The sequence below is a fragment of the Acomys russatus genome, chromosome 5, assembly GCF_903995435.1.
Source record: "Acomys russatus chromosome 5, mAcoRus1.1, whole genome shotgun sequence".
In the NCBI taxonomy this organism is placed as follows: domain Eukaryota; kingdom Metazoa; phylum Chordata; class Mammalia; order Rodentia; family Muridae; genus Acomys; species Acomys russatus.
This window is the reverse complement of record NC_067141.1, coordinates 75,333,686-75,359,852: the sequence shown is the minus strand read 5'-3', so window position 1 is coordinate 75,359,852 and position 26,167 is coordinate 75,333,686. Positions and strand designations below refer to the sequence as shown.

Below are 26,167 nucleotides of genomic sequence, written 5' to 3'. Positions count from 1 at the left end.
GTAAGATCAGTGTGGTGGCACATGCCTGCAGTCCCAGGCTGGGAGGCAGAGGCAGGTGGATCGCTGTGAGTTCAAGGCCAGCCTGGTCTACAAAGTGAGTCCAGGACAGCCAAGGTTACACAGAGAAACCCTGTCTCAAAAAAAAAAAAAAAAAAAAAAAAAAAAAAAAAAAGTACAATATAATGTAATATAGCTGTTTGCCACCATAATTTTACCATTCTACTTTTAGACATTGAATGATGTCACACTTACTATAAGGGAACAAAGCTACATTTCTCAGATTAATTCTGTTAACATATTTAATTAGGAAGTATTCTGAAATGACTGAGAAATTTTAACAAAAGTTGTCTGGTGAGACATCTTATAGAAAGTTATTTTATTTGTAATTTCTTTAACGTCAAGACTTCTGTGATGAGAAGGGTATTTTTTCCTTAATTAGTAATAGTTTTTAAATGCCTTTCAATTTAGTAACAACAGAAACAACCTACAGTGATGATGGTTCTGAAGTAATTATGGATGCTGTAATTCCAAGCACTTTCCAAGAACTCACTACAGTTTTCTCAAAGGCCCACGAGAGGCCTAAGGAGCCCTGTTAGAAGGTCTAATTCCAGAAGTGACCAGGCACAGGGAAGTCAGCATGCAAGGTCACCAGCGAGCAAAGGAAGGAACTGGACTCTGGGCCCAAGCTAGCCAAGAAAAATCCACCACCTCAGCCTTGGAGGTGCTGGCCCTTTCTCTGCTCTTTGTTGTTGCTGTTGTCTCTCTGTGTGGCCCTGGCTGTCCTGGGCTCACTTTGTAGACCAGGCTGGCCTTGAGCTCTGCCTCCCAAATGCTGGGATTTAAGGTGTGCACCCCGACCCCTGGTCCTTTCTCTGCTCTTAATTGCTACACAGTAGAAAATATTGCAGTGTACCTCCTTCATACACAACCATGCCTGCAGATGCAGGAGGTGCTAGAGGGGACTCTGCTGTCTGTGTATTCTGAGGACTCAGCCTCTGCTTTATCACTTTAAGCCCAGATCAAAAGACCTGCACCATTAATTTTTCAACACACATTGCTTCATCAGTTACTCTAGGGCTAGTCTCTGGGACTATGAAAATGACTAAGTTATCTAAGCTAATAGAATATTCCATTGTTTCAGATGTAATGACTCTCAGATGGAAGCACCCACAGGCAGCAATGCTCTGATGTCAGGCATGAGCAGTAGTTCATGAATCTGGTTCTGACCTTCAAAGCCTGTGCTCGAGGCAAGCATCAACGTGTCTACAAACTCAACAGTCTGGAGACGGTGCCACTGAGGGTAAGGACTACGACAATGTCTCCCACAGGTCTCCCAATTCAGTAATAAGCATTGACTACACCTGTGCTACAACAGAAGCCAGCCAACAATGCACTCCGTTTACAGCTGCTCACTTGTGTTAAGGCTGTCACAAATTTAGAGTATAAACTCATATCAAACAATGAAAATGAGTCCAAGTTCCTGATTAGATAGTGGTATCATTAACTAAGGAAATAACAACAAAATAAGACAAAAGCTCCAGTGAGTAATATAAACAAAAGGCACAAATGAATAATGCTCACTTTTACAACAGCTGGAATGTTCCCACTCACAATATTCCAAGGCCTGTATTTATCCAGTGGCATGTTAGGACTAAGGCACGGAGACTGTAGACAATTATAGTTTGAAGCCCACTACTAAACACTCCTAATTCTCCCTGATGGGACTAAATTATGCACCCGGTGTGCTGACAGCCTCTGAAACAAGAGGACTCGAAGAACAGCTCTTCCATGGCTAAGGAGCCTAACAGTTCAGGGTTTGAATCCTGGCTCCAATTTCTGCCCACTTTGCTCACCTGTCAAATGAGGCTATAGGACTGTCCATCTCAAAAGTGGCCAATGGCCAAAGGGTGAGCACCGACTCTGGAGGTGAAGCCACTGCCATCCCCGCCCATGCAGGGTCCTAGACAACAGCTGCAGGCCTTCGCTCCCTCCTTCCTGCCCCCAGGACTCACACCCTCAGCCCCTAGCACAGGACTCCACTCAGACTCCTTTCTTACTTCGGACAACACGGCAAACCTGTGCCACTATCCTCCCAAGTCACCACACCGAAGGGAGCAGAATCTCGCCGCTAATCAGCTTTGCACACACAACTGACACTGCCTTGCACGTACTCAAGGCCAGGCCAGTACGAATCCTTAATTATTAGTGACTTCTTTTTTCCCCTCTATTTTAAAGACATATAAGTGTAGTTAGATTATACAACTGTGGATTTCACTTTGATTTTTTTTTTTTCAGATAATTTACAATGGGGTTGGGCTTGAGGGTGGTCTAACAGGGCTAAGAATTCACAAGTTACATATGAAAATACAGCCTTTTAATGTTTTTAGTCATAAAAATTCTGAGCAAGCTAAGATCCATGGATAACTGATCTATTTCGATAAGGAATACTTTCAAAAGAATTGATGGCAAATGTCATATTTAATGATGGAATGCACAACATGAATGAGATAGAAGCGCTACCATTACCTCTCTATAGTATCACAGGAAGGTCCCAGCTTGTGGAGTAGAAGCAAAAATAAATGCAAATATTATCAGTGAAACTGCAAGTACCAGCAGGTACAGGATTGTATGTGAGAAATTGCTCGAGAAGGATTGGAATTCACATGTGAAAACGTTAGGGTGCTGTAAACTCTATCTGCAGACAGATGGTGCACGTCTGTGACGGAGCTAGACAACACCACACCAGTAAGTACACACCTACCCAGGGGTGCACGTGTCCTCTTCACCAGCCACCACTATGGAGCACTATCAATGGCCAGCTTCAAATTTTGTTTCTTGGGTTATAAACCCTGCTCTCACCCTTACTGACGCTTTCTCTCACGGACCAAATGCTGTTGGCTGCTCGTTTCAAATGGATGAAGAATTTGATCAGTTTGAACCATTTCCACCTTGATCTGAGGTGCCAATCAGGGGTGACTGGAGAATTACATCTTAACTATGTTACTCTGTTCACACTTAAAATGAGCCTCTGTCCCTTTTGCTGCGTATGTGGCACACACTTGTATTCCCAGCACTCAGGAAAGTCACAGAGCTAGTTCCACCCAGTCAGTTCCATATGCCAAGCTATGCTACACAAGCAAGACCCTGACTCCAAATAAACAAAAAGAAAAGACAGACACACAGACACGGCACAGGACAGATGAGACGCTCACTTCCAGCTTCAGGAGTCTTTAGAGCCTGCCCTTAGAGGGAGAGCTTTGCTGTTGCACACCTGACTGAGAGGTCAGCGAGGCCTCTGCTGTCTGCTTCTCTACACAGGCCAGGACAGCTGTCTCCTGCACGTGCAAAGGTAAAGTGTGCTGTCACAAAGTGCACACGTGTCTCTTCTTGGCCTTTGTGCACTGATTTCCTTTAGAGCCACAAGGTAAGTGCAGATGCACAGGCTGTGTCCGCTCAGGGTCTGCTTTTGTGGAGCTTTTAAGACCCAAACAGTGGTGAGAGACATCAAAAACCCTCCAGACTACACCCTGTTGAGGATGGAGAGCTTGGGCGCCCTACCATGACCATCATTTTATAAAACAGAGCTTAAGTATTAACATCTGCACAGCTGGGCCTGAAACTGAGCTCCTCTGTAGTGCACTGTGGGGAGAGCTTGTGTGTCTAGTTCTTTGCTCAGTCCTTTTGCTTTTCCCTCCGCTGGCCTCTGACCCTTGTACTAGCCCTAGTCAAGGCACCTGGGCTCATTTAATGCTGAAATGCTCAGATGCACTTGCAGCCTCCAACTCCAGGAAGAGAAACTAGTTTACCCTTTCTAATGTCCAAAAAGTTTTAAAAGGTGAAACATAATTATCAACAAAGATTACTAAAATACATTTAAAAATAGGAATAAACTCAGTAAAAGACATCTGAAAAACACCTGAAGTCTCGCTTTGAAAAACCTGACCAGCACCCTCCTGCTGGCCGTTGTGAGATTTGCAGGGATAACAGGTCAGCTCCATGGTTCTGAAAGAGCCTATAAAGCTGCCTTCAGCCTCCAGGGAAAGTAGCCAACTGGCACCCTAGGGCACAGGAAAAGACCAATTGCAACTGTGGGAGGGCATCAGGGAAGGTCCTCGCTGTAGGGGAGGTCCTCTGTTAGAGGGGCAGGACAGCAGAGCTGTGGGGGAGGGCAGGACAGCGGAGGACTCTTCTTTTGCCACTGGGCTGCTGGTCTCCCCAGGACTTTGGAGCACCAATGACAGCCAAGCACAAAGTAACAAACAGCAAAGGTCCGTCCTGCAGAGGCAAGCACAGAGAGAATCACCATGTGGCCTCTGTGGAGTGGGATGACAGGACAGAACCCCAAGGGAAAAGAATGCCACCAAGAAGAACCCCAGGCAGCGAGACCCCACCTCCTACCTTGGAACCATGGCACCAGCCCAGCTAGAGGAACTAGAAGGTGTCTATGCACACAGTTATCTTAGCAGTGATTAAACCAGTCAAGCACAGCATCCATCCAAAACGACACTGACCCACAGCAGCCCAGGAGGATAACTCAGGATCAGCAGCCAACCTGCTGAAAGTCAAGGCAAAGGCTTGAAAGCTGCCGGAAGAAAAGTACTTTCCACAGAGAAGACCAAGAGCAAGGGCAAGGCAGACTGCTCAGGAAATGCAACAGGCCCAGCCTTCCTATCAAGGGAAAATGTCTCCTGAAATGAAGGCTGAACATTTTCTCAGCTCAGGAAAAGGCAAGAAATCAGCATAGTTTAAAAAGAAATTTGGCTTAAAATTTTTCTGAAGCAATGATTTCAAGCCCATGCTTGGTCCCAAAGAAGACTGCCACTTGGGGAAAATGTCATCAATTTCATTCCTAGGCATTTACCCAAGAGAAGTAAGTGAATTACTACCACAAACAAATAGAAACTACAAATGTTGATGGAGGCATTACTGTCTTTGTAACTTTTTGCAACTAGAGGCCCCTGAATGCAGTGTGCTGAGCCACAGATTGGCTGCTTCTCTACAAGAAGCAGGAAACTAGAACCAGGATCCTGACAGCGCCATCCTCGTCATCCTCAGTGGAGGAAGGCAGACAGAAAGAGCTGCTGTGAGGAAGCACAAATGGCTGGTGCCCGAGGCTAGAGTCGGGCGCGGGGCCTGAGCAGAGGGCCGCCACAGAACGATCTGGGGTGAGCCTGACTGCTGTCATAGTTATGTGACTGTATACATCTATCAAAAATCACAGATCTACATAGTGAGAATAAAATTTTCTTTTTGTAAATTTTACCTCATTAACTTGAAACAAGATAGTTTATCATATTATGGCAGAGAAGCTTCCTCCTGCAGTAGAACTAACATAGAACCCCACAAGTGGCTAACATGTAAAGAGTGAGAGACTTTGGAGCACTCAGTCCTAAATAGATGTCTTCATAAATCCCTCCCTCAGGCCTCAGGGATTTCTGCAGAAGAGAGTGTGGGAAGATTTTAAGAGCCAGAGGGGCTGGATGACTACAAAGAGCAGTGTCCTCCAGACGCGACAGGACTGATGCACATATGAACCCAGAGATGATGGCTGCCTAGGGCCTGTACAGATTCGAACCGGGGCCAGCACTGTGAGGGGAAGTGTACAGAGCCCCCACCCCTAACCAAGAAGCTACCTGCTACTGGCACTTACTTGCTAAAGAAAACTTAGTTTTCTTCAATGGAGCCTCACTGGGTATACAGACCAAACTTCAGGATGGGCCCATGCCCAGCAGTAGATGACCAACACAAAACAAACTCAATGGTACTTCTGTAGACTTTCTGTGTCTTATTTTGCTCTGTCTGGGAATTTTTTAATCTTTTGGTCTTATTGGTCTTTTGCTTATAGAATATGGTTTCTGATTTTGTGGATTATTATCATTAGTGTGTATGTCTATTAGTGCGTGTGTGTAGTCTGTGTCTGTCTGTCTGTGTATATATATGTGTGTTGTCTGTGTCTGTGTATGTACATGTGTGTTGTCTGTGTGTGTCTGTCTGTGTATGTACATGTGTGTTGTCTGTGTGTGTCTGTCTGTCTGTGTATGTATATGTGTGTTGTCTGTTTTTTCAAGAGAGAGAAAAAGAAAGGGAGTGAAGTCAGGAGGTGGGGAGACCCTAGGAGTTGGGGAAAGGGGAAGCATAATCAAAGGATACTGTATGGAAAAAAGTCAGTAAAATTATTATATAGAAAAAGGTTCTTCTGTCAAATTTTAGATATAAAGATACAGCTGTTTTTTAAAATGAAAGTGCACAGGCCACAGTGCATGAAATTGATCCCTTTAAACATGCCTACATCATTGGATTACACTTATTTATTTATTTAGAGACAGGGTTTCTCTGTGTATACCTGGCTGTCCTGGACTTGGTTTGTAGACCAGGCTGGCCTCAAACTAACAGAGATCTGTCTGCCTCTGTCTCCCGAGTGCTGGGATTACAGGATGTGCTACCATGCCCACCCCCAGCTTAGATTAGAGCATTAATGGCTGTCATGTGACATATCTAAGCATGTAAGCGTCCAAATACATTTTGTTTATTTACAGACTACCAGCTGGATACATTCCTGCTGGATCCAAAGCATTAAAGGTGATATAGGAAAAGTGGAGTTTGTATCTAGAAAAACGCTGATTAAAGAGTCAAGGAAGGCTGCGGGATTCAACCACAGTACCCTTTCTATAAATTATTCAGAGCCATGGACCATCTGAAACACTCAGGACTCGCAGGGTCCTGGCCTCTACGAGGAAACACTTTACAGGCATCAGTAGAATCAAGAGAGAACCAAAACACATTCAGGAAATGTGGTAAAACAGCTGCTAAAAGATGAATGCATTGTAAATATCAGTATCACACATTGACATTATCATCATATTTAAAGTGATAAGATGAACTTTGCTTTTGTAAATTAACTGTTAATTATTTTTACTTTACTGTAGCAATTGTATAATTAGGTGAAATTGTGGCACTATTTATAAATACACATATTTAAAAATTACATATATATTTAGAATAACCAATCACTTTAAGTCAATTACTTTGTATGAGTGTTCAGTCTGCATGTACACCTGCATGCCAGAAGATGGTATCAGATCACTTTATAGATGGTCATGAGCCACTACGTGGTTGCTGGGAATTGAACTCAGGACCTCTGGAAAAGCAGCCAGGCTCTTAACCTCTGAGCCAGCTCTCTACCCCCTTAAGTCTATTTCTGCATGTTGTTACTTAAGCTGAGTTCAAGTACATATTGAAGTTATCTGTCTTTGTTACTTGACATTTTTTAATGTACCTATTTTTTCTTTAATTCTTTATATATTAATTTGACTTTTAATACAATAATACATATGTAATATAGAAAGTTTACCTAACTAAATCCTATATGCACATGTATGTTCAACCCTGAGAAAGAGCATCATTTGAAGATTCTCAGTATTGTTCTGTAATCTCATGTCCCCTCTTCCTCTGTGATCACATGTCCCTCTTCCTCTGTGATCTAATGTCTCCTCTTCCTCTGTGATCACATGTCCCTCTTTCTTTGTGATCACATGTCCCTCTTCCTCTGTGATCTCATGTCCCTCTTCCTCTGTGATCACATGTCCCTCTTCCTCTGTGATCACATGTCCCTCTTCCTCTGTGATCTCATGTCCCTCTTTCTCTGTGATCTCATGTCCCTCTTCCTCTGTGGTCACCTGTCCCTCTTCCTCTGTGATCACATGTCCCTGTTCCTCTGTGATCACAAGTCCCTGTTCCTCTGTGATCACATGTCCCTCTTCCTCTGTGATCACATGTCCCTCTTCCTCTGTGATCTCATGTCCCTCTTCCTCTGTGATCACATGTCCCTCTTCCTCTGTGATCACATGTCCCTCTTCCTCTGTGATCACATGTCCCTCTTCCTCTGTGATCACATGTCCCTCTTCCTCTGTGGTCACCTGTCCCTCTTCCTCTGTGATTACATGTCCCTGTTCCTCTGTGATCATAAGTCCCTGTTCCTCTATGATCACATGTCCCTCTTCCTCTGTGATCACATGTCCCTCTTCCTCTGTGATCTCATGTCTCCTCTTCCTCTGTGATCACATGTCCCTCTTCCTCTGTGATCTCATGTCTCCTCTTCCTCTGTGATCACATGTCCCTCTTCCTCTGTGATCACATGTCCCTCTTCCTCTGTGATCACATGTCCCTCTTCCTCTGTGATCACATGTCCCTCTTCCTCTGTGATCTCATGTTTCCTCTTCCTCTGTGATCACATGTCCCTCTTCCTGTGTGATCACATGTCCCTCTTCCTCTGTGATCACATGTCCCTGTTCCTCTGTGATCACATGTCCCTCTTCCTCTGTGATCACATGTCCCTCTTCCTGTGTGATCACATGTCCCCTCTTCTTTTCAGAAATCACTAGTGTAGGGTTTTGTCTTTTTTCCTTCCTTCTTTTTAGGTTTAGGTGTATGGGGGTGTACCTCCCAATGTCTCACCTGTCCTAACTTCTACAGGGAGCTTACTGAGTCCCTTCCTCACGCTCCGCCCTGTCCACACTGAGAGTGCCTGTGTTCTATTGATGTGCACTAGACAGAAGCTACAGCTTAAGAGCACGACAGAACAACCCTTTCAAGTTTTCTTCCTGATAATTCGGTCTTCTCCCACTTCTTGAGTTAGCGTAGAAGTTAAGGAAGTTTTATAAAATTTTGGAGACATTAGAAAAGAACTTAAGGGCTGGAGAGATGGCTCAGAGGGTAAGAGCACTGACTGCTCTTCCAAAGGTCATGAGTTCAATTCCCAGCAACCACATGTTGGCTCACAACCATCTATAATGCAATCTGTATACATAACAAATGAATAAATCTTTAAAAAAAAAAAAAGAAAGAAAGAAAGAAAAGAAAAGAACTTAAGAGGAACCATGTCCCTGGGCTTTCCAGAGTTTCCACTGTCATTTGCTGGGGCCAGTTACATAAGCTTACGATGCAAACACACCCACACTGATCTGGATGACAGGGCTGCGCATGCTCTGATAGAAGACTACTGTAAAGGAAGACACAATAAAGGCAAGTAGCTCAGTCAATCGTTCAATGTATGGACAATATAATTTTTTCAGCCCTCATTTTTATTTCTTTACACCATGGTTTGAGAAAACAAAAGCAATTTATCTGAGGTGGTTAAAAAAAAAAGGTCAGTAGGAGCTGCTTAAAGAAAAAGCTCTATTCTTAATCGGGAGCCTGGCTAGCTGGCCGTGGTGGCACACACCTACAGACACAAGCACCCTATGCTTAGGTAGCCTAGGCTACATATGAGTATCTGGTGACTGTGTCTTAAAAACTACCCACAACAGAACAGGGAAACTGACTTTGAAATATACATTTATATTTCTTAAAATTATACAAACATGTTATGAGTCATCATTATATTTCTATCAGCAGTTCTGAACTTGTGGGTTGTGACCCCAAAGGGGTCACTTATCAGACATCCTGCATATCAGATATTTACATATTTACTCATAAGCACAAAAGATGTGGACTCGAGACACAGCTCCGGGCAAGTCCAGGCCAGCTCAGGCTGGGCTGACTCCTCCCCAACACCGCTTGTGTGTAAGAGACAGGGGCTTAGGTTTGATGTGTCTGCCTAACACGGCATCACTGTGATAATTACTAATAGATACGGAAGACACAGCAGCAAATGTGAACATCAGAAACTCCATCACTGTATTAACTACTGGCTATGAATCTGACATAGAACACATAAAGTTTTCCTTCTCTTGAGAGACAGCACTAGCAAAGCAAGAATTCCAAATGTGCAGCCATTCAAATACGCCAAGATCACAGGAACCATTTAGTTCCAAATTCTACTTTCCGTGCATCCTACTTTCTCTATGTCTGACACTGTTAACCATGTCAGCGCTGCTCAGCACCAATGACAAGAAATCCAGTGTTTCTCTTAGTATGCACACACGGGCAATAGAGACAACAGAGACAGCAAGTCTCGCTTATTACCAGCATCTGCCTAACTCAGTAGGGTGATATTCTCTAATTAAGCAAAAGATGCTATCCTATTTGAAAAGTTTTCTAAAAATGAAAAAGATGGGGTGCTTCCTCTTTGATATCTACTTTCCAACTAGAATAAGCAAGGGAACTGCGAAGCAGTGAGTAGCCCCAGATAATCTCTGCAGCTCCTGAAATCACAATCCTGTCAGTTTACAAATAGTTAGAGCCACATCCATTGAAGATGCAGGTCAGATGAGATTGTTTAAATTAGAACTCTCATCCAAGAGTGGCCCAGCTAACCAGACATCATTGTCTTTTCTGAAAAGTATAGGATAGTGGTATATATAACATGTATTTTATTTGTCTATATTATGGTTGCCTTTGTTTTACGCAATCAGGAAACTCCAAGCCATTAAGCACAAATATATAAAACAAGTTACATATTACATAATTAATCCAAATAAAAATTTCAAGATTATTTTTAGTTTAAAAAAAAATTAGAAAAGACTGGGTTTGGGGGGAGGAGGGTTCAAGACAAGGTTTCTTTCTGTAGCCCTGGCTGTCCTGAAACTTGCTCAGTAGACCAGTCTGACCCCAGACTTAGATCTGCCTGCCTCTGCCTTTCAAGTGAGATTAAAGGCATGCACCACCACTGCCACAGAAAGGGATTTTTAAAAATTATTTAATTTATTGGTGTTTTGCCTATAAGTGTGTACATGTGAGGTTGTCAGATCTTGGGAGTTACAGAAAGTTGTAATCTGCCATGTGAGTGCTGGGAATTGAACTTGGGTACTGTGGAAGAGAAGTCAGTGCTCTTAACCTCTGAGCCATCTCTCCAGCCAAGAAAGGCCTTTCTCATACCTGAGGCTCCAAGCACGACGTCCCAAGGGGAGCTGAGAGGCTGCTTTTCGCCCTCTTCTCCGCCTTCCGTATCAGTCCCTTGAATGCCGACGCCAGCAACAGTGCTCACCTTCTCAGCATCCAGGTCAATCTATAAAAATTCAGTACATCTTTTATTCAATGCCTGTTACTTTTGTTTTCAATATGTGCATAATTCCAATAGAGCATACAGCATTTTGAAACACAGTGTTTTAGAAGGCTGACTGTAGAGGACTTGTCACTCACAATGTATACAATTCTTCCCTACTGGGAAGGAAGGGTGAGCACACCTTACCCTGTGGAGGAGCTGTGGAGTGCTAAGTAGAGTGAGGAGGAAGGCCTCCGTCACAGGGCTGCTTGTGTGAAAGGCTCAGCGAGGGCTGAGCAACAGGCAGAAGCTGCCTGCCCAGAGCTGGGCAAGCTGATCACCTTTTTGTGACAATTCTTATTTGGAAGTTGAAATATTCTAAGACCAATTGAAAGTTATCATTGCAAAGCCTGTTAAAATGATTAAAAACTAGTGAGTTCTAGAGCTAAGTGGGTAAACCTCCTGGTGTGTTCCACAGTGAAGTCATTAAGATAACCGTGTGCACAGGACACTGATATTTTGAGGGCTGTATGCAGACAAGCATATTAAAATGGTTATCTACAGTTTGCTCATGTGAGGGAATAGCTAGGGGAGTTAGGAAAGGGGGCCATAAAGAATCTATACATTAATAAAGAAATTATTCTGAACAAAAGAAGGTGAGTGTGGAATAGCGATGCCTGTGAGTGTGACTGTAAGAGGTGAAAAGCGAAAGAAAGCTGCAGCTACACGTCCTGTCTCCACAGTCACGACGTCACGTCACACAGAGGATACTATACTGCCTTCTATGATTACACTTTGACATGCAGCTTGTCCAGCACTGGGCCGCACAGACTGTGACGCAGGAGAGTGGACACAGCTAGCAAGGGGCAAGTGCTGCCTGTGGTGGCTTAGTGAGTGATCAGATGTCCATGACACGTTGACAGAATTAAGGAGCAGCTCCCAGAGAAAATTACTCAGAAGCACTGACTTTTGAGTTCAGTAATTAAAACCACATCATTTTTCTGTACCCTACACACATTAAGAAGCACTGCCTTAAAAGGGGGGGTTCATAATCAGTAAGTATCCCCCCAACTCTGTCAACAACATATTCGCACATTGAAGTGTATAGGAAGAGCTTCCGAGACTCAAAACACACACACACACACATACACACACACACACACACACACACAAACACATCCTCTTTATTTCCTTAAGTAACAATATATAATTATAAAAATAAATTCATGCAAAATGTTTCATTAAATATATAAATTTGTTAATAAACTTACTTAACAAATATCTATTAAACATTTTAACAGGGAAGCTCCTACTCAGCAGCAAAGAAAAAACATTGCTTTTACTAAGCTACAGTGCAATGGACACCAGCACACTTTAGATAGATACTTGCTATTATACATATATTGTGTGATAACTCTGTCAGATAAATGAAGATAAATGCCAATGTTGAATGAAAGTCAAGTATCAGAAGCATTGTGTTTACATAACAAGGTGCACCACAGGCACTTATTTTCCAAATTGACAAGAAATGATCAATAGACCATATCAAATCACTACTGGTAGAAAATGTTTAAAATAACTGTGTTTATCTATAATGAAATATGACAGTCATATCATTTCTGTGATCAATATGGAATAAAACCTGCAAAACACTGTTTTAAAAATTCTATTTGTTTAAAAAAAATTCTCTAGAAATAGTTTTTGAAGTCCAAAATTGCAAAAGTATATTGATAGAGAATTTCCCTGAAACCTTGCATGTTTTCCTTTCCCTTTCTTTCTCCCTCCCTCCTTCCCTCCTACGCTTTCTTCTTTCTTAGTCTTAGCCTGGGTGTGTGTAGGCCAGCCTGGGTGTGTGTAGGCCAGCCTGGGCGTGTGTAGGCCAGCCTGGGCCTGTGTAGGCCAGCCTGGGCCTGTGTAGGCCAGCCTGGGCCTGTGTAGGCCAGCCTGGGCCTGTGTAGGCCAGCCTGGGCTTGTGTAGGCCAGCCTGGGCGTGTGTAGGCCAGCCTGGGCCTGTGTAGGCCAGCCTGGGCTTGTGTAGGCCAGCCTGGGTGTGTGTAGGCCAGCCTGGGCGCGTGTAGGCCAGCCTGGGCCTGTGTAGGCCAGCCTGGGCGTGTGTAGGCCAGCCTGGGCTCCAACTTACTACATGAGCAAGGACGGCCCTGGACCTATTAGAACTCTGACCTAAGTGGAAAGTTACCTTTCTTATGAGGTGGTTTTCAGTGTCGGCCACATAGATGACATTACTCACTATAGCTACGCCCTGTGGAGAATGAAAGGACGATTCTGAGAACATTCCATCCTTCCTTCCAGGGTTAGGTCCTAAAAAACAAGACAGATGGAGATAGTTCTTTCTTTCTTTTTTTCTTTTTCACATTAAAAAAGCAACTTCAAAGTAATATCCTCCAAACAAATAATTTAAAAATTTGCATTTAAGCTAGGTGGTGGTGTCTCATGCTTTTAATCCCAGCACTTGGGAGGCAGAGACAGGAGGATCTCTGTGAGTTCGAGGCCAGTCTGGTCTACAAAGTGAGTCCAGGACAGCCAGGGCCACACAGAGAAACCCTGTCTGGAAAAACAACAACAAAAAGAAAAAAAATTAGTAATGCTGGCATTTAAAAAATAAGTAACATAGTATTTCAGTATTTCTATCTGAAATTGAGACTGTGGGGCAGGAGAGGCAGGTCAGCTGTTAGGGGTGCTGGCTGCTCTTCTGGGGGACTGGGTCCAACCCCAGCACCCTCATGGCAGCTCACAACTAGCTGCAACGCTAGTCCTAGGGGGAAATGGTGACTTCTTCTGCCCTGGAGGGCACTGCACACACATGGTGTACAGACATGTGCACGCAAGACATCACACACATAAAAAAATTTAATCATTAAAAAATTTTAAATGAAACTGCTTGCCACCTTCGATTTCTCTGTTTCCATTGGTTTGGGGCTTGTAGTGGGCTCTAGTGAAGTCCAGTAGCATATAGAACAGAGAATAATTTTAAAAGCATTTTAAATACTTGCTACCTAGACTAGAAAGATAAAAATAACTTAAACCTTTCAGCAGCTACAAAGATAATTTTTAAAAAACTGATTTATTTTATGTGTGCATGTTTGTCCATATGTATGTATAATAAGTGCCATGTGTGTGCCTGGTACCCACAGAGGTCAGAAGAAATGGAACTAGAATTACAGGTGGTTGTTGGCTGCCACATGGTGCTGGGAATGGAACCCAGGCCCTCTGACAGAATAAGTGCTCTAACCACTGGACACTTCTCTAGCCCTAAAGGATGATTTAAAAAACAAAAAACAATTTTGGACAATAGACTCCTTTGACAATAAAAACAAAACCATACACACTCTTTCTCTAGGAAAGCACTCCTACTCAAAGCTGCTGTCAGTAGCCCTAGCCTTGAGAGCCACATCTTCTTGAGTCAAGAAGTGCAGGTAACACTCCTTCCCTCCTGGGGTTTCTCTGTCATAAAGCCATGTAACATGGCAGGCTTATGGTAAGACAGGCAGACTGACTCTGGCCTAATGGCTGTCCTCTCAGGTTTTGGAACACCACAGCTCGAAGGAGGAACAGTTTGGCATGGTCACACACAGCTGCTGCTGCTCACAGGCTCTCAGTCAGCGCTCACAGACTCCTCTGCAGACTATACCTGGAGGCTAGGGCATGCATGCAAGTCCCAGCGACTCCCTGCGCTTGCTCCTCCAGCTGGTGGCCTGGGTACGTGCTTTAAGTCTTAGTTTCACTTCTGTAAAACAGAGCTAACAACGCCTGAGTTCACAGCGTCACAGGAATGGGAATAAGGACTTGAGGGCAGTGTGCTTAGAGTGCAGCCAGGGGCACGGCGTGCCACCATTACTGTTAATACTATTATTGTTGTTAACATTATGAATTCTGTAGAAAAAAAATGGATGGGGGAAGAGCTCTATGGCACTTCAGATCTGAAAACATGGAGCACTGCAACCATCTGAATGTCATGAGGCATTGCCAGAGTAAGTGCCTTAGAAACCTGACAATACTACACTACCACAGACAAAATCTGTCGGTCACATGAAATCAATAGTCCTTGAAAATATGTGACCAAAGGATTCTTTTAAAAAACTTATCTGGGGCCTAGCAAGTTGGTTCTCCAAGTGAAAGAGCTTGCTCGCAAGCCTAACTACCTGAGCCTGACCGTCTGACCCATCTGATGGAAGGAAGACCTGACTCCTATGAGCTGCCTCCTGACCACTATGCAGGACACACAGCACCCTTGTGCTTCTCGACACACAACAAACAAATACAAGAAGTGATAATAGGTGGCAGGAAGACTGCTGTGAACTCAAGGTGAGACTGGGATACAGTGAGTTCCAGGCCCACCTGAGCTCTGTCTAAAAACCATCAAGTTCAGGAGTATGTCAAGAGACAGCAGTATTCTTAGAGGCATGGTGATACACGCCTTTAATCCCAGCTCAAGAGGCAGAGGCAGGTATAGCTCTGTGAGTTCCAGAGCAGCCTGAGCTACAGAGTTCCAGGCCAAGCAGAGGTGCACAGTGAGACTCAGTGTTAAAAAGAAGAACACTAACCTACCCCACTTTGAATGTTATGGCATAACAGATCTGGGTGGGAATGGCTCATCTGGTGATGTACAGGCACATTACCATGAGGGTCTTGTTTGGACTGCCAGTGTACAGTGTAAAGTCAAACATGGTTGTATACACTTTAATCCCAGAAGGCAGATCTGTGTGAGCTGAGGCCGGTCTGGTCTACATAGAGAGACTTTAAGACATGTAGACTCTGTCTTAAAGCAGCAACAAGAGCAACGCAATGTGGTAGGCTAGAGAGGTGAAGCAAGCAAACCTCTGGAATTCAAAGGTTAGCAAACCTGGCCAAACCAATAAGCTTCAGAGAAACCCTGTCTCAGAAGATAAGGCGGAGAGCAACTGAGGAAGACAAACACTGTCACCCTCTGGCTTCCGTGCACATGTGCACATGTGTCAGCATACAGACTCACGTGAGCATATATAGATACCACACACACCAAAACCCATAAGGGCCAGTTAAATTTAAGACATTTTTCAAATAACAATTCTCCTACCTGCCTGTTACAACTAAAAATACCAAGTAGCCCAAACAAACAAACAAAAAAGCTCCACAAAAACTGTATTAAAAAAAACAAACAAAGAAACAAAAACTCCACAAAACGACATAAACGCTAATAAAATCAATAAACAATGACACAGGAGATGAGAAAATCTCGACACTACTACCAGGAGGCACAGGGCTGCTCTCCTTCAAGGGGGATGGGCTGCAGGAGGTGGTGGTCCTTCGCCCTGACTAATTTGCAGTGTGTCAGTTCAGCCCAGACAAGCAGATCCGGCCGATATACTTGGGAGATGTTAGCAGTCGGCAGATGGAAGCTAGAGCATGCTCTCACCCACGGCAGGGAGATGCACACTGAGATGGGCTGTGTGTGCACGGAAAGGACAGGGGGCCAGATGTGCGCTGTAGTTCTTAAGGACAAGTGAAGAAAAAAGGAAATTACGTACGAGCCCTAGCCTGTTTACTTTATAGTCTGAATATCAAGTTTCTTAGTCACTGTCTTGAAAACTATATGGATGTGTTTTCTCAGAGAAAAAAAAAACATGAAATTTCCATTTAAGATGAATGTCATTGACCTAAAATCTTGGTATATATTTCCAAAAACAAATAAATGTGACATTTTTACTAAAAAACAGGATGGAACACACGAATACACCTAAAAACAATATAACTTAATGATTTCCTCCTTTTACCGTGGAGCTTCTGGGCACTGTTTGTTCTGAAGAGGACAGGGAGGTTAACTCAGACGCAGACTAAATAACAAAATCACTCGGTGATAGAGTCACCAGGCAATTCAGGCTGCCTTGGTGTATTTACTTGAGCTATTTTTAAAGTGAAAAATGTACTGCACGGCACGATCAGAGGTGAGCCTTACCTCCAATACTGCACTCAATCTGCCCGTTCTTCTGAATGACCAAGATCCTGTGGTGCCCAGTGTCTGCCACCACCAATCTACCAGTTGCGTGGTCTGCTGCTACTTTTCCAGGGAACAGCAGCGGGGAAGGCGGCAGAGACTCTTTAAAGAGTTTTATCCCGATTGTTCCATCTCTGATCTGTCCTCTGTCTTTGTAATACTTTAAAGCAATAGCAGTATATGAAAACAGTTTATCTTTGTGTCCCTCTCCAATCAAAGAAAACAGCATGTTCCCACGAGGCCCCAGTATGACCAGTGTTGGCCAGCAGGAGACTTCAAGTTCCTGCCAAAGGCTGGCGTCTCTGTCATTGACCACAGGGTGAGTGATGTCATATCGAAGGACAGCACTCTTGACATTGTCCAGGACCTTTTCATTTGGAAACTTAGCTGAGTGAACACCGACAATCAGAAGGCCATCTGAAAAGGGAAGGTATATGTTAACCATCATGGATTAAAAATCATAATCCACATAATAGAGTTTGCTCATCAGTATAAACAACCTACAGAGTAAAGAAAGAACTGCAATGGTGTATTTAACTGTATTTAAGCATGTGCATACAAAACTAAACCTCACACATCATTGACTTCTACACATAAACACGTAGACACATAAACACATGTGCAGAGTTAGAACTCCATGTTTTTCAGGAAAGCTATTTAAATAAGTCTAAGGAGTGAACCATAGATGCCCAAGCCAGAAGCTCTGGTGTCAGCTAAAGCCACATGGGTAGCTAACATTCCAACTGAAAGCCAACTGCACTCTAGCCAGGGAGGCTGGAGAGTGTGAGGAAGCAGTGAAAATACGCATGTCTCAACTTACACGTCTCTAAACTACGCACACATAAGGCAAGACCAGCAAAGCATTGAGAACTGAATGACTGAGTAGAGAGGAAAGGCATCTAAGGAGGAGCAGAGGGACTGGAGAGCTGACTTAGTGGTTCGGAGCTTGCTCCTCTCCCAGAGGGTATAGGTTGGGCTCCTGGCACTCATGTTGGCTCACAACCATCTGTAACTCCAGGTTCACAGTATTCAGTGCCCTCTTTTGTAACCACTGCGTGCATGTGATGCACACATATATATGCAGGCAAAACACTCATATACACAAACTAAAAATATTTTTAAAAGATAAGAACTTATAATCAGAAGTAACTGCGCTGAATGTCTACTAAAACCAAGCTAAAAATATCTATCAGACTTCAGTAGAACCCAAGTTCTACATATCACAAAACTCCAATGTCTTGCATAAAATCCCAAACTACTGTTTCACAAAGAATAGTAAACCAGTTCCTGGTCAGCCAGAGCCACAGTGAGACCCTGCCTCAAACAAACACCATAAAGATGGGTATGTGGCTTAGCATCAAAGGAAATAAAAAATAAACAAGATGTTGATGCCAAAATAGAATAATTTTAATCAGCAGAGACTTGAAGCAGCTATGAAATTGTGTTCCATGAAGTAAAAGAAAAAGTAAAATGAAATGAATGAAAAGACAGGAAACAAACAGATAAGACTGTAAGAGAAAAACTAAATAAAAATGTTAGAGCTGAAAGTATACTCGGAACAAACATACTGAATGAGCTCCCTGGCGAACAGTGGCAGAAGACAAGGCCGGGAGCCTCCAGGTAAGAGAAAGGACCCACCCAAGGAAAGCTGAATGAAAACAAACACACATCTTCAGGCAACTTGAGATCAGTTTCATGGTCAGTAAACAATCTACGACCCAAGAGAAGAAAACTATGTCTAGATAGATCATAACCAAATTGCTGAAAAGCAATGACTAGACAACCAAAGGATTATCTTGGAATAAGCTTTTAAAAACCGTGTGGAGTAGTTGCCTAGGAACTAATAGGGTGGGAGGGGGCAGGAAGAAGTGGGAAAGATTTGAAACTTTGGACAAATTATTTACCCTTTATCAGCTTTCTCATTTGTGAGGTGAGGAAAATGTAAGTGAATGAAGAGAGTCTGTGCAGAGAATTTAGCACAGTGCTTGGAATACAGTGAAATATCACCTACTTTAACTACTATTTTTTAAATTACAAGAACCACTCTAAATTTTCAAAAGAAATTAGCAAAATCAAACTTCAAAAGTACGTCATGTTGAGAAGCGAGAGGGATGCCTCCTAATATACATTATATACTTGCATGAGTAAACACGCAGGAAGACTGGACTGCATCCTGTATGAGCCACAGACGAAAGGAATGAGTGAGTCAGGCTAAAAACAAAGGGGGACCACCAGAGCCTGCAGCCCACGCCCCAGCTTCTCCACCCTACTGCAGTCCAGGAGTGAGTTAGTCCCGGAATAAAGGGCACCTGCTAGTCACTCGTTAAAGAAAGCAGAGCTGTCTTCTCTTTGTCTTTCAGTATCCACTGCTCCATCTGCCACTGAGACACTAAGCAGAAGCAACGGCCCCACGCAGACGGGTCAGGCAGCTCTGCAGTTACGTGCGCAGGTTAGGGCCTACAGTAATCCTCATTCTGCCTTACCCCAGTGGTTCTGGTGTTTCCAGAACAAACTATTTACAGTACTGTTTTGATCTCAGCTCTGCATCTTCATGTACGGCAGTTTCATCCAACCCTGGCAGCTTTCTTACTCACTCAGACTTAGAGGAAAGCTCCCTGCAGGACACTCCTCTGAACCCTCGGCCTACCTCACGGTTTACTGCAGCCTTGATGCTTGAAGGGCAAATGGGTCCCATACCTTGCCTTGTACTCCTTAGGAGTGCTGAAAGGTGTTTTACCTTGCCTTCACCTTGCAATCTATCCAGGACAGTTTCCACCAGTTTAATGCCCATGTTCTTGTAACTAATCTTTTTGTCTGGAGCTCTTTCGGACCTTTTTTTTTTTTTTTTTTTTTTTTTCCGGTCTGTAAAGTCTAAGAGTTTTATTAAGCTGTTCCTTGGACTTTTCTGGGTTAATATTCCCTGGCACCTGATAGGTCCTTTCAAGATGAAAAGACAAGATATTCTCTGCCTCTGTCTCTCTCTCTCTAATAGCTCAGGTTTTTTTTTTTTTTTCCCTATTTTAATTTCAGGTATTAGTTTCGGTTGGTTGTTTTGCTTTTCTTGAGGTTCTCTGTGAAGTCATGTTGCTCCTTCTTTGCTTGTCTTCTGGTTCCATCACTTTCTCCCTAAGTGTAGTTTCACTCTGTGGTTAGCTTAGTCACATATCCTAGAGCTCCCCCGTCCTCTGCTTCACTTCAATGTCACCCACCCCATTACTATATATTTATTTTCCCTCAGCTATCTTGAAATTTAGATTTCTAATATAATCTTGATTTTTTTGTTTCTATAATTCAATCAATATCCAATTTTTCTTTTTAGTTTTAATATTTCTGATCCAGGTTGGTTTTCATTGGCCTTAAATGCTGTTCGAAGATATTACTACAGTAAGGAACACAGGTGTCAACTCTGTGACTATTAATGAGGCTTTCCATACACTCTCCTTACTGTAGTTTTATATGGGTAAGATCACCTTATCATTTTTGTAAACAAGGTTGCTAGCTTGAGAGCGCCATCTTCTGACAGCTCTGTTTGCAGTGCAGTTTCACTTAGGGACATCATTGTGGGGGGGTTGCTAACTGTGATTGCCCTAAGCCTTCCCTTTTATGTCCTTCCTTCACTTTGGGGACCCATCCATCCAAAGGGAAGCACACCCTCCCTGCCTGTATATTTGATGCTTGTCCCAAAGCAACCGTTCCTCAAACTTCCCATCCTCATCCATCCTGAACACTTAAAGAGTTGTGATACAACGAGGGCACCCACATCCATCTATTTAGCACTTTGTATTGGGTGTTTCTTACTAGAGCCAAAGGGGCTGTTCTGTCTGTATTTTATAAGTCTTCAGAACTATTGTACTTTTTCTTTCTTTCCCCCCTCAAAACTGTTGTATTTTGTTTTTTCTTTAAAATTTTTATGCCATGTCTATTATGTTTTCCTTCCAAACTCCTCTCACAGCCCTGCCTGCCCCCCACCCACCCCGTGTCCACTGCCTGCCTCCCAACTTCATACTCTCGTTCCCAAAAAACAGAAAAAAAAAACCCCACAAACAATAATGGAACAACAACAAAGAATACTAAAAACAGAAAACCAGTAAGACAAAGAGAGGGACAAGAAAAGTAAAAACAAACAAAAAGCCCACAAACAAACAAACAAACAAACAAGCGCACGGGGGTTTGCTCTGTGTCTGCCAAGCACTTCTACTTTTCTGGTGCTTAGGCATCTGCTGTCCTTGTCCTCAGCTTGTGTCAGCAGCACTTTTAACCAGAATTTAGTTTATTTCTTGATGGTCATGTGATGTGAAGGCCATGACACCCTCTGTCTAGTAGTATTGTGAAATGTAGAGTCAAATATTTGCTTTCCTTATTATTTTTATTTTTGAGAGACCAAGTAGAAAGATTTAAGGCGTAGGCGTGTCAGCTACCTTTCTCGTTGCTATGACAAAATACTCAACAAGAAGAGCCCCGAGGGAGGGCTCATTCCAGTTCACAGTTGAGGGTTTAGTCTATCGAGGCGAGAAAATCCTGGTGACAGGAGGGTGAGGTATCCAGCCAGGAGGCAAAGAGCACTGAACACTAGAATTCTGCACATTTCTCCTTTTTGTTCAGTCCAGGAAGCAAGCCTTGTGGAACGCTGCCTGTCAAAGTTAAGGTGGGTTTCCACACGTCACTTATCCTAGTATGGATCATCCCTCAGGTGTGCCCAGAGACTGGTCTTCTAGATAATCCTGGTCCTGTCAAGTTGACAGCCTTAACTATCACAGATGGCTACCACTCTCCTTCAAACCTGGAAACAACACAGAAAGATTTTATTTAACATCATGTTTATAACTTACATAAAGGAAGTCTCATTTTCTATATTTTGTTAGTCAATTAAGTAAATGTAATTAAGTCTAATGAGTCTTTAAATGAAGAATGCTGTGTAGGACACAGGCAAAGGTGCCTGCTTGCTCTTTGTATTCTGTTTGTATTACTGGACAAAAAACTGAGGTACAGATGGGCAGATGGCAAACATGACTACACGAGAGAATCAGTTAAAGACATAAGCACTGCAAAAACATTTGCATGCATGTGATAGAATCAGTGCACAAGAATACCCTCGAGACTCAATTAAAAAGATTTAGCAATTTTGAATGTAAAATTAACATATGAAAATAGCCTTTATATAGCCAAACAATAATCAGTTATTAACGTATAGAAAAAACTACATGTATGATAAACTGCCACATTAACTATATGGGATGATATTTAGATAGGTTAAAGTTAAAACACTTCGCTGAAGCAGCAAGGGGGGATAGACACTGTCTCTGCCTCTCACTTTCCTCTCTGTCTTCCTCTCTCTAACAGGAATGCAAGTGAGCATGACCCTAGGGTTGAGAATTTAGAAATATGCAACACAATGACTTTTACAATCTCATTTCTAGAAAATGACCCTTACGAGGGCCCACCAGCATATGAAAACCTATCCATCCACAATATTATTCATTGTACCTACTGAGTAACAACCTAAGAGCCAACATAAAGGAAAATGGACTTACATACACATACACTGTGAAATATGATGCTTAAGTACATCACTTTCTGTTTAAGAGAAAAACTGGTAAATGAAATAAAGTACAAGGTGGAAGCAGATAAAGAAATAAGTACATGAATGACAAACCTTTCCATTTAGTTCTCACTGTGAATACCATGTTGTTTGACGACAACACACACACACACACACACACACACACACACCCAAGGCAACAAGGATGGCAAGGGTGCTAAAATGAAATACAAAGAGCCTTCAAATGAACACTGTAACTTCTGGGTGGAGGCAGTTGGAAAGACTAGCCTCAGTAATTGTTAAAATCTTTGAGAGGGATTAAACTAAAAACAAAAGACAGCTTAGGAATCATGAGCTCCTTAGAGAAATGGTAACTTTGGGGATGGGCTGGGAACGCACAGGAGGAACTAGAAATATTTGGGTAAGAAAGGGAAGTACTCCAAAAATGGCATGAGCACAGGAGGCAGCTTGTGGGGCAAGACACTGGTAAGATCTGGGACAATGCAAACACTGAAATAAATAACAGTAATGATTCAAAATTCACCAAATTCAAATAAGAGCCTACAAGTTAAGACCATTTATGCATGAATATTATACAGTTCCCTCAATTATACTCTTCAAAGTATATCATCATGCTTCCCACCTACTTCCCACGAATTAATATAATACATTCCAGTATTTTCCCAAAGAAGTGACAGAGCAGGTGACATCTCGATGACGAGAAGCTGAAATGAAGTGAAGAGAGTGATGAAGGGGATTCAGGGAGAGAAAACAGCAGACAGAGAGGACTGATGCCCAAGATAATAAGAACAGGAAGAAACGGTCTTCAAAGTCATGGCCAGAATCTAGACATGTCTCCGTAACAGCCCATGAGCTGCCTTGATCCATATTTAATCCATGACCATGCCCTATTGATCTTATCCTCTACAACTGGTTTCAGCCTGTTACCCTGTCTTACAGAGCAGATCAGCCTTACCACAGACCTCCCATAGCCATCTGTAGAGTGCTGAGGGCCCTGTGCTCACAGATAGACCTCCCATAGCCATCTGTAGAGTCCAGGGGCCCTGTGCTCACAGATAGATGTCCTATAGCCATCTGTAGAGTGCCGAGGGCGCTCTGCTCACCAATAGACCTCCTATAGCCATTTGTAGAGTAGCAAGGGCCCTGTGCTCACAGATAGACCTCCTATAGCCCTCTGTAGAGTGCAGAGGGCCTTGTGCTCACAGATAGCACGAAAGAAACCAGGAGTGTCACACATGCAGGATGTATACCTGCTTTCCAGACAGAAGGCAGGGAGCAGTTGTAGGGCCAGGCCACAGCTGAATCTCCCAGACTATTAAGTTTATTACAGACTTGTCCTCCCTAGACCTTTTATCCTGAGCATCATTCCTCAGTCAATGATACCCAGCCTTATGGGAGATGCTGCATGTATTTTATAACAAGCTTTCATCCTAGTATCCTAAACAACTACCCACCTATTTTGTAAACAGTTTGTAATAGTAGCTTTCAAAAAGACTAGAACTCAGTTTTCTTACAGCCTCAAAAAGAGAACGTTGCCCTAGACATCAGGAAGCAAACTTAAGAGGATGATGCCTCATTCCCTAAAAATGGGGCGGGTGGGTTTTGGCTGTTTGGTGGGTGATGGATGTTTGTCATTGGTAAAGGGGTATTAGTTGCAAGTTGTTAATGGTCTTCATCAGAGAGGAAACAAATTAAAGGAGGCTAGATTCAGGGATCTCTTCTCTTTCTTTTTCTTTCTCTCCTACCTAGTGTTATGGAGAAAGGGGGAGAGAAAGGATGAAAACAAAGGGGAATACAGGAACAATAGGGTAAGGGGAGTTTTGACAACGGAACATGTCAGCTCCTGGCAGCAGCGCCATTCTACTTCAGAGAAGACGAGGGGCATCTAAGAACCCCCATGTGGAGCTTGCTTCAAATGTGGCAAAGCAAGCCACAGCACAGAAAACTGTCCTTGCTTCAACTGTAGACAGCATGCTGTCCAAGTTGTGGACAAGCAGGACATGCAGGGAAGTCAACTGCTCAGGTCTGTCATGACAAAGTAGGCAGTCCTTCATAATTCCTGCTTCACAAAAGAAGCCAGTCTTATACTGGGCCAGAAGGTTGAATTGATGCCGAATGTTGTAGAGAAACTTTGGGTAACTTTCCAGGTAGCCAGTAACCTCTGTCATTTCTATAGTTTTAGAAACTGCTTGCTCTGTACTTTGTTTACTCTGGTAATATTTATCCTTCTCAGGTCTCTGATGGGGTTAAAGACCTAAATAATTATATTCTTATAATTAAACTTAAGTTGTAAAGAATCTAAAAAATGATTTAGGTCCAAGAACATAATTTTTAGGTTGATAAAAACAAGCTAAAAAGAAAATGACTGGAGTACAAAACTTTGGACTCAGCAAGATAGGGCAGATAGTAGAGTGCTTTATCTAAGTTTGCTAAATACAAATGGACGAGACATTGTGAATGTAACTCTTACCTGATAGCTTTAATGCTTGTTGTTATTATATATAGTTTATTAATGTATGAGAAAGAGCCTTTTATTTGACTAAAAGGGGGAGACGTAGAAGATGTTTTGTGCACTGTGCATTCAAATGCTGATTTCTGTACCCGGAGATCTGGCTGCAGTCCAGACTTTGGCACTGTCATTATGAAGCAGCTCCTGTCTTGGTGTGCTGTACACACTGTTCTCCATCCCCTTCTGATTGAGTAAATAAGGAGCTGAGCAGCCAATAGCTGGGCAGGAGCGGGTAAGGAGGGACTTCTGAGCCAGGGAGTGTCTCAGGTGGGGACTAGAAAAAGGAGAGGTCGTCAGCCAGACCTGACGAAGAAGCAGGTGCAAGGATGAGACAGGAAGGGCAGGTAACGAGCCATGTGCGTGGGAGGGGAACAGGCCAGTATTGTCGGGTTAGAACAGCTAAAGCATCTGCCTAGCTATACTGCCTGAAGCTTCTAGTAAATATGTAAGGTCTCCATGTCATTGTTCAGAGGAAGGGAGGGCATAGGAAGTCTTTCCTGATGCAGAGAGCTTAAGGAAGACACCTGAGGTCAACCTGTGGCCTCATAGGCACCACCCCAACCAGGCAACAATAACACAGATGATGACCTGGCGCAAAGCTAGGGAGGCTGAAACAAAGGGGGAAGGGACCTAAGGGCAGAAGACATGGACAGTAGGTGTTTGTACTTAGCACAGTAGAAATACTGAAATCCAAACCACTAAAGATGAAGTTCAAGCAGAGACCAGAAGTGAAACAGAAAAGAAAAAAAGTCATTAGGCTCCTGGTCAGACCAAACTTCTGAAAATGTGTCATAAAATGACCAATATTTTCACAGGAGCCTAACTATTTAAGAACACAGAATAATAAATAGATGGGTTGTGGGAAAAGAAAATATGTACGGATAAGAGTGAACATAGCAGACCCAGCTGCCTGAAAGGCTTACATCTGGACTTGGGAGGACTCTCATCATTTCCAGCACAGGTAGAAGGGCTCGTCATGTGTACTCTGTGTACAAACCGTGTGATTCATGCTGGACAAGCACATTCTCTATGGAAGATGCCACAGAACAGAAGCTACCCTGTGAGCACCTCCACTAAAAACCTTGGGAGATGAACGTGACAATTGGTAGTAAGTTCCCTAACTGGCAGTGTGTCAAAGGCGTCTCAATTCCCTGCTTGGAGGAGCTGTCTGCTCTGTGTCCATCA

The 26,167-nt window shown here is 43.1% G+C and overlaps 1 protein-coding gene across 1 annotated transcript in view; it reads right to left on the bottom strand.

Moving 5' to 3' along the window:
* Positions 1–26,167, bottom strand: part of Nhlrc2 (NHL repeat containing 2) — a 46,329-nt gene that overhangs the window by 12,069 nt on the left and 8,093 nt on the right. Inside the window, exons 3-5 of the mRNA XM_051146842.1 lie at positions 16,875–17,330; positions 13,119–13,240; positions 10,816–10,945 (exon numbers count right to left, since the gene is read on the bottom strand). Of these exons, the coding sequence (XP_051002799.1) occupies positions 10,816–10,945; positions 13,119–13,240; positions 16,875–17,330 (708 nt within the window). The remainder of the gene's footprint in view (positions 1–10,815; positions 10,946–13,118; positions 13,241–16,874; positions 17,331–26,167) is intronic.